Below are 9,457 nucleotides of genomic sequence, written 5' to 3' on the forward strand. Positions count from 1 at the left end.
AATCCTCGATTATAAAACCAAAATAAATAAATAAAACTTAATTCACGGTTATTATCAGTCAAAAATTTATTTTGTTTAAAATATGTTTAAATTACTGACTAGACTAACTACTGTTTTAGTGAATTTTGTGATAAACTTATTTTAGTTTGAAATCCTTCCAACCCTCTCACAAGGACAAGGCAAGAATCCGTTGCCATTAGGTCATACTAAAATGATTATTAAAAAGAATTTGATAATTTATCCCATACATTAAGAACTAATATTTGTAATTTTATTTAAGTTGCATTTTTTTCCCTTTTTTTTTTAAAAAAAAAAGAAAGAAAGAAAGAAAGAAAAAGACTAGTTGGATTTACGCATAGTTTGTAATTGAGTGTAGGGGAAACCGTGCGGGAGGTCCTTTTAATAGGGCCACGTACGATTTTAATAGACTATATAACACACAGCAGGGCGCTTGCGTGACCAATGTGTTGGGCTGAGTGGGCGGGTATTTCAGGCCCACACTTGTCGATAGTCCATAAAAGCCTCGCACCAAAGATGGAAAGAAATCAACAAATCACAAAATTGAATAGATTATCAGAGAATCTTCCAGCGATTTAACGTAGCAATATTAATGTTGAAGGAAATATTTACAGAGATTTTGATATGATTAAGCGATCAAGGTTAATTAAAACCAATTTAATCAATAAGCGTTATCCACTTATCCCTCTTTTGAAAATTTTGTAAACTCAAAGTCAAAAGTGATAATAACTCATCCATATCCTTTATTCAATAAAATAATACGATAAAGTATAAAGAGTTCAACTAGGATCGGATAATTATCGGTTTCTATTTATTAAAAATATTAAATGAGGATCCCATAAAATCAAACGATTTAGTTTGATATATGATTGCGACGTACATGCAGAGAAAAACTTCAAGTTTTAGAATCTTTTGCATGTTCCTTCCCTTGATCGTATTGAACTTGGACTTCTCCTTCTCCTTCTCCTTCTCCTTGTCATTCTCTTTATTCTGTTAAATCTTCAAATCTTTCCTTAAGTCTTTCTATTCTATTAAACCTTCAAATCTTTGCTTTTTTTTTTTTTCCCATCAATTTTCTGCTTTTGGTTTTGTTTTTCTATTTCAAGGTTTGTATCTTAATTAGTTTTTATTCTTGTATCTTAATTATCTAGTCCTTTCGGTTTGGTTATATTTAATTGTACCTGTTTTTTTTTTTTTTTTTTTTCCCTCTCCTTCTTGTAAAGATTTAAGTTAAAGCATCATGGGTTCTTTATGTTGTTGTTTTCGTGTCAACGATCATGAAGATAGTAGCTTAAGTAATTCCAACGATAATGAAGGCTGCAGGTGTCCAAATTGCCGCCTCCACACCTTACTCAACAAGGTATTTTTCTTGATTCAACAACCATCTCCGATTATGGCATATAATAAAAGCTTCTTTTTTTTTCCCCCCTTTTCTAATGGATGTTAATTTATTTGCAGTATACAGCATTATTCAAGAAAGATGAAACCCTTGCTGGCCCTTCTGATGCCCATCAAGGCGCAGCCTTATCAACTTCTAATTCTTCTTCTAGTTCGCCGTCGTCTTGTAATATACTCCCTGAGATCGTTACATCTCAGCTAAGAACTATGCGTTTTGATCCTCAGCTCTTGCACAAACAACTTAGATATGGTGATAGTACTAATTACCCGGAACGTGCCGAGGAAGACGGTAGGTTGACTAAATTGGAACGTTTAGATCTCTTGCTGAAATCACCCCTCAGGAAATTGGGACCTGAAGACGAGGATGTCTGTCCCACGTGTCTTGAAGGTAACACCTCTAACTTCTGTTATATATGTGTACATATAATTTGAACATAATCTGGTTGTTCTATAATAGCGACAATTTGGATTTATCCCAGTAGACGTTTGGAGAAGTCTGGGTGGACCATGATACTTGACTTGGTGTTTGATTTTTTAACATTGGGTTCGTGTTGGCAGAGTACACTCTTGAAAATCCAAAGATAGTGACACAGTGTCGTCACCACTACCATCTAAGCTGTATATATGAGTGGATGGAGAGAAGCCCAACATGTCCTGTTTGCAGCAAGGTATTTATATACTTTTGTTTCTTTCATATTTTTGTCTTTTGATTGCTTCGAGTTGCCCTTGCCCCTTTCCCTTGTGCCGGAAAAACAAAATTTGAAATTTCCAAGACTTTGATAATGAAGAAAAATAAGTATACAAGTTAAAGATAAGACAGTTTACTAGTGAAACAACTTATTACACTAGTGCTTTTCCTCATAACGTAGACTGATTTTATAATGCAACTGAATAATATCTTGGGTTGCACACTGTAGGTGATGGTATTTGATGAAACAACTTGACGATCGAAGTACAGCAGGCACCCTAAAACCACAGAGGAACATTTTAACTGTGGGAAAGAAAAAACAGATATGAGTGTGTGGGTTCATTTTAAGGAGGCTTTCACATTAATTTGAGTTTACGAAGCTAGCTAGGCATGTGAATTTTCCTCCATTAAAAATTCATTTGTTTGCGATTGAAATTTTGTTAGGTCTTTCCAAATATATATATGAACTCTATAGATCAATGTATAGCCGATTCAGTGAACTCTCACTTCACTGGCTAGCCTATAATTTTTCTTTCTTCTGGTCAGTCAGTGACCTAGCAATATTACGTTTACCAATAATTATTTTCATTTTGCTATCTCTCTTGAGTCATATTACTCTTCCAAAAGCTGGAATTTTCCGAAAACTGGAATTAACAGAAACCAGGACATCCAACTAACAAACGTTCAGATATTCATTTACCATGACTGGAGTTTGAATATACATTTATATAACATCATCACCATAGATATCGTCACGTCATATAAGATAGATTAAGGAGGAGGGGTACTAAATGATTTTTGTTCTTCTCATGCCTCATACGGGTGTTTATTAGCTAGAAAGTGTACCCCCCCCCCCCCCCAAATTTTTTTCTCTCACAGTTCATCCAGCAAAGCATCCAAGGCTACACGAACATACGGGTTCAAGGGTGAGGTTAAGCTCGTTCCTCCTCATCTCCGATGCCTGTTCCTGGTAGGCACCGCTGCATCAAAATCGTTACGTAATCAAGTTAGTGATACTAGTCTTCAAAGAGGTTCATTTTGGACAAAGGTAAGCAACATATTTAGGGAATTCACATAAATTGGTGGTTGCATCTTCTACATCCCTTTTCTAGGCATCGATTAAATCTATAAATGATAAATTAATATGGGAATTTGTTTCTAAGTGCCATGCTTCTGCCTACTTCTATTAGTTTGGTAGTCATTCTTCCTATTGTTTACAGTTGTTCATTTGCTTGTTACAGTTGTTGTGGATTAAAAATCACAATACCTTAATGTCGAAACATAACCTACATTATGCATATATAGACCCAAATACTTACATAAATGGCCACGCCAACACAGCAGCGTCTCCAACAAATTAAGAAGATGAGGAAAAAATGGGGATTTATTTTATTAATTACCTCATAGCTCACCCCAAATTAAATACATCTTAATTCTACTGCAAGAGACCAAATCAATTGGACTATCTTGGAAATATATTTCAATGTATAAACAAACTAACATATGCACATATCTTATCTTATTCCCTATGCTTACATAACTATTTGATGCTAAAGAATGTTCAGCAGCTGAAAATAGATTTTTTTATGCAAATTGCACTACTATATAGTTGAGACTAAAACAGCATATCGAAATCATGGAAGATAAAATTACCCAAGTCTTAAGCAAGGAGGTGGCTGTGGAAGTAGAAAGGATAATGTGTTGGGAACCTGGTTTTGAATTTGATTCCCCCACTGAGCTTGTTGCGCTGCAGCCTTCTCTCTCTCCTTAATCTATTTCCATATCATAGGAAAAGTAGAATCACTAAGATGCATTATTTAAGATTTCAGTATTAAAATATTCCATCCCACAGCTTGCTCTAAGTCCTAACAGGAAAGCAAGGTGCAGTGGCATTATCTATTGACATTGAGAGATATATACATATAGAGGTTTGTAATGAAGTTAATTCGAATGTACAAACATATTAATGAAGAAGGATCACCTGCTTTACCAGCAAGTTGTTTTGCTCCTCTATAGACTTTTCCTGTCATAGAACATAATAAGAGATGTAGATGGCATTCCAACAAATATATGTGTGCTCTACAAACCATGATGTATCAGAGAAATTACTGAACTGGGTTTTGGTAAAGCTTGGAGTAAATTTTCAATCTCATGCGTAGAACAGTTTTTTGCAAAATTTATCTTCTGTTCTGTATATTAGATAAAAACCCATTGTATTCATCATTCTCTTTGTTTTAGAATTGCAAGAGAAATTTATAGAAACCCATTAGCCTAGCTAACACTCTAAAACCACCAAAATATGGCATGCTTTTCTGAGAAGTGATACAATATATGTGATGGTATGCTTTCCTCGCTTTCCACGAATGAGCAGGCAAAAAATAAAGCTTCCATTGTCATACTACAAAATTTATAACCAGTACACACACATACGTTAAAAGGTCTTACTTTTTTCTGAAGCTCAGAGATGGACTCTTGCATGAGTTGATTCTGCGCAAAGAGTGAAATTCAACATCAACTATGCAAAAATTATAGACTTGACTTGACTGAATCTGGATAAAATAATAAGTAATCAACATACTTTTCTTGATCTGATGTGTTTGAGAGCGGTGTCCAGCTGTTGCTCCAACTGTTGGATGTCTTTGAGGGACAGAGACTCTAAATCTTCTCCCAAATAGTGCCTGAAGAGGTCAATTTGAGAACCAGTGTAGAATGTACTTTTGGAAGAACATCTTCAAAGAAAAGCTTAAAAGTGCATTATTTGAAGAAAAAAGATCACTTATCCCTTAACATGTGGTTATTTTTATAGCATAGGATCAGATTAAAGTACCTTTGGTTTTTCTGCAGAAGATCTATCTTAGCCTTAAGGTTGTTGCACTCCAGGGGCCAGTTACGCTACATAGAGGAACTCAGTATCAGAAATGCTAACTTTTTTTTTTTTGTCTGAACCACGAGGTGGTTCTGAGTGAGTACTAACTGTAGGAGGTACCTTTAAGTCTGTACCACAACCCAGACTAATCCCCGCTCACACCGGGTCGTCCCGTAAGAAGTAAAGTACTGGTTAAAGTGGTGACTCCATATGAGAGCGGGGCTTGAACCTCTGACCTCTCTTAAGGAGTGAGAGTACCGAACCACTCACACCAACCAACTTTGGTTATCAGAAATGCTAACTTTGACTGTACTTGCTACCGCCTAAGATTAATCAACCCATTCATCGTTGTTTACTGATTAATTAGCCTCAAATTTTCAAGTATTATCTTGGCTATAATAGAAGTACAATACGTACCTGTGATTCAGGATCAGGGGCAATCAGCTGTCTCTCAGCATAGGCGTACCTCTCATAGCGTTCCAGTATCTTTTCCATGCTGTGTTAAAAGAAGAGTTAATTTCTAGCATTATTCTTAATTATACAAATTCAATTGTTGAACCTTTGCCGATATTAATTAGCAGGTAAAAAATCTCACAGGAGGGTGGCATGTGGTTTCTAAAATGTACCTTTAAATTCCGTTAAATACAGTACTGTTTGCTCAATTGACTATTTCAGTAGAATTCTTGCTCCAGCTTTCTTAGAATATAGAATTCTTGCTCCAGCTTTCTTAGAATATGTTTTATTCAAATGTTTCATCCGGTTGAAAACTTTTTAATTATTGTTACTGACCAAATTAGATGAAGTGATGCAATTGTATTAAAGAAGAAAGAATATTCATGCGGACATCACCAATGAAGATTTCAAGTGCAACTTCAACCTATTTACTATGACTCATAGCTCTTCAATGACAAACGAAACCGATACTAGAAATAAATGTAAATTGATGCTACATTAGAACATATGACTTGCTATTAAACACCTTCGGGCAAAAGTTTAACATATCACAACATTGTGAAAGACAAAAGGTTATTTTATAGATTGAGATGAGTAACAGGTCAAATAAGTCACGTATCACATAAAAATAAGCAATTATTTAACTTGGTTTCAGGTTCATTCATATAGACAGAGAAAAGAAGAATCCTGCTACTAGTAAAGTCATTAATAACAACAAAGATACAAGAATAATAAAAATAATCAATTAAATAATACCTACGAAACTTTCGGAACTTACTCTTTTATTTTACAATTCTCAGAGATCCTAAACAAGTATTTGAACTTCATACTTTCAAAATTAAGTAACAAAAGTGTTTGGTAAATTCTTCTAACTTGTTATAGAACCTAAGTTAATTTGAGTTCATAATTGTTTAATGAAAATATCATATTATTCTTCTGGCTTATTCTTATCCAAATTTAAAATTCATGACTCTAAATATCTATAGACTTTTACTTGATGGTTAGAGTTTCGATCTTTGTGTTGATTTTGACAAGATTGTGATTATTAGTTATTGGATAATAATATACATAAGATTAAATCTTAGTTGTGCACTTTTAAAAGAAAAAAATTATTATCCACAAATTATTATGAATGCATACATGGCATTGAGACAATATTAATATAATCTAATCTAATTCAATCATCAATCATGAGAAAATATTAAATATAATCTAATCTCGTTCTATCCTAACCCATCTAATCTAACATACCAAATGCACCTTGTATGCAGGTTTGACATCGCACAAATTTGATAATACAAACCAACTAAGCGCAATGCAATTGGAAGAGTAAGGTAGAAAAGTTGATACAAAATTATTTTTTACCATGAAAAACAATTCCAATGATGTGACTTGACTTTTCATTTTCTTCTATTTGTTGTTTCAAATTAATTGTACAAATAATTTTGTGTAATCAGTTTGTAAATGCAGCATGAATTATTCTTTATTTCTACGGGAAGACTCTTTGAATTTCCTCCCACTTATCTGTATTGTGTTTATTTTAGCAGGAATATGTCTGATGTCCGTACAGAAGAGAAGAGTGATATTATCAGGATTACAAGCTTGAAATCATGTGTCACTATTTGGGGAAGGCCCTATTTTCTTATTTCTGCTACACCCACAACATTCTTATAGGTTATAGCCAGTGAGTTCCCTCCATGTTAAATAGACACTTATTTTTTTACACCAAGTTTATTTAATTAACATATGCGAGGAGGTTTTTTTTTCTGGGGAAGAAAAAGTATCCTAATCCCTAGACCCCTAGTATGATGCAATTTTTTCTTTTCACTAAACTGGTAATGTGCTCTCTCCAATCAGAGAACAATTAGATTTTAAATAAATAAATAAATACAGTATTGCCTCCTAGATCCTGAATTAAAAATGCATTACCTCCTTTGTAGGCCCAACATAGTTAATAAGGGTTTACTAATCTATGTAATCATAGTCCATTCCCCGATATTCGGCGTAACTACAGTACTAAAGGGAAAACGCCAACAACAACAAAAGATAAGCTATCAGATCATCAATTTTCCACTATCTCATGTTATGCGTCTAGCTACCAGTCTATTAACATTATATGTAATAACTTCTTAAAAGAAAAAAGGAAAGAAACTCTAAAATTGTACACCGAAAACGCAAGAATATTTTTCATTTAGGACCAATGATCAAGGACTCTTTCAGTCAGATTTCACCTTTGACAAGACAGGAGTCCCATTGGCAAGATTATGAAGGAGGACTTCTAATAATACATTTTTTAAGTTATAATTTAAGTACCCCATTATCTAGTAAGGTTGCATGAAATTAATCTCACAAAGCGGCAAATAGAAACACCAGCTGCTTCGATGACATCAGAAATCTAACTCAACATTGACTAGAAAATAAACTGACATCAAGTGCAGCAAAATCTTTGCAAAAGAAAACGTATTTTCCTTTCATCAGGAACATGGGAAGAAAATTCGGACAAAAAACATTATTGAAATAAAAGAGAGAGAGAGAGAGAGAGAGAGAGACAGCAGATTAAAGGGTGAATATTACCAAGAGTCAGTGGAGTATTCAAAGAGCTTCCCTTTGTGAGAGAAGATAATAACAGCAACTTCAGCATCACATAACACAGAGATCTCATGAGCTTTCTTCAAGAAGCCAGCTCTCCGTTTGGAAAAGGTAACTTGGCGATTGATCTTGTTCTCTATTCTCTTCAGCTGAACCCTACCTCTTCCCATTGTTATGAATTCTTCTGTATGATCTGTCTCACTCTCTCTCTGTCTCACACAGATTATTTGATAATTTCTATTCTTTTTTTTTTCTCTTTCCCCCAAAGAAACCCAACAACCAAAGCCCCTCCAAAAACAGAAACCCAAATCTAATATCTCATAAAAGGATTTTCTTCTTCTTGCCAAATGTGAAGTTTGTTTAAGAAAGCATGCACATTTATAGAACAGGAAATTAAAAGGAAATAGAGATAACAGCTTCAGATGTGGAGTAATGGTTGCAGTGAAAAAGTGGGTCGATGCGTGTCGGCTTCTCATTGGTTGCCCTCATAGCGTGTCGGTTTCTCATTGGTTGTCCTCATAGCGTGTCGGTTTCTCATTGGTTGTCCTCATAGCGTAGTCGTTACTGTCTGCTGTTTGAACTTTTATTTTATTATCTGCTTTCCAAACTCTTCAATTAAAGCCCTCTCGCTGTCAGAGTTGTACGGTCACTCCTTGAGTTGACGGCGGAATTTTTTTAAGGATTTTACTATACACAATTGTTTACCATGGACATTTTTTATTTTTGCCCACAAGGTTTGGGATTGTTTCATTTCAGTCCTGATTGAGCACAAACCTCGATACCGAAAATAGGCGTCCTCTATTTCATATTTTCAATTAATAAATTAAGGGCAAAAAAAGAATAATTGAGTGAATATTTGTTAGATTGAAGTAATAGTAAACAATAATTTCACAACTTTGTTTTTTTTTATGTTTCCTTGTACCATCTTTCGCTTCTTATTTTCTCACCAATCAACTCAATTATCCTTTAGAGATATTTGAAACATTGTTACATAGTAATTTTTTAATTAATTATTTACAATAAAGTACACAAACCATCCCCAATTAAGAACAAATTATTTGGGGATCAACAAGCGAGTGTAAAAAATAAGGCTATACAAACAAAAATTGGGACATGTATTTCGAATAAATTTTTAATAAGTTATCCCTACATTAATAATAAAATACAAATTAAAAGACAAGAAAACTAAACATCCCAATATAACATTCTACATATATTTTTCACATACACGGTGAATTGGATTCAACACAAAATACTATAAGTGATTTTAACACTCAATTATTGAGTGTGTGCATACAAAATGGGCTGTATATATTCTTTTCCACAAGTCACTTCAATTCCCTTCAAACAAATGCAAAAATCAAAAAGTAATTTTAATACTCAATTATTAAGTGATTCCACACACACACATATAACATGGTATTATATTCTTTTCCACGTTCACA

At 34.0% G+C, this 9,457-nt stretch overlaps 2 protein-coding genes across 2 annotated transcripts; one reads left to right on the forward strand and one right to left on the reverse strand.

Moving 5' to 3' along the window:
- The first annotated feature begins 887 nt into the window (after positions 1-887).
- Positions 888-2,604, forward strand: LOC102621029 (E3 ubiquitin-protein ligase At3g02290). Its single transcript, XM_006484181.4, has 5 exons — positions 888-1,124; positions 1,242-1,378; positions 1,477-1,804; positions 1,975-2,084; positions 2,334-2,604. Exons 2-5 carry the CDS (start codon positions 1,259-1,261, stop codon positions 2,358-2,360), a joined length of 585 nt encoding a protein of 194 aa, XP_006484244.1. The 5' UTR covers positions 888-1,124; positions 1,242-1,258; the 3' UTR covers positions 2,361-2,604.
- A 370-nt stretch (positions 2,605-2,974) lies between these two features.
- AP1 (APETALA1) lies at positions 2,975-8,206 on the reverse strand. Its single transcript, NM_001288899.1, is given in 8 exon segments — positions 2,975-3,084; positions 3,758-3,876; positions 4,086-4,127; positions 4,550-4,591; positions 4,683-4,782; positions 4,932-4,996; positions 5,388-5,466; positions 7,998-8,206. Coding segments are annotated over 8 exon segments (732 nt in total). The 5' UTR covers positions 8,183-8,206; the 3' UTR covers positions 2,975-2,984.
- Between the last annotated feature and the right edge of the window lie 1,251 nt (positions 8,207-9,457).

The sequence above is a fragment of the Citrus sinensis genome, chromosome 4 (genome assembly GCF_022201045.2).
Source record: "Citrus sinensis cultivar Valencia sweet orange chromosome 4, DVS_A1.0, whole genome shotgun sequence".
Taxonomy (NCBI): Eukaryota; Viridiplantae; Streptophyta; class Magnoliopsida; order Sapindales; family Rutaceae; genus Citrus; species Citrus sinensis.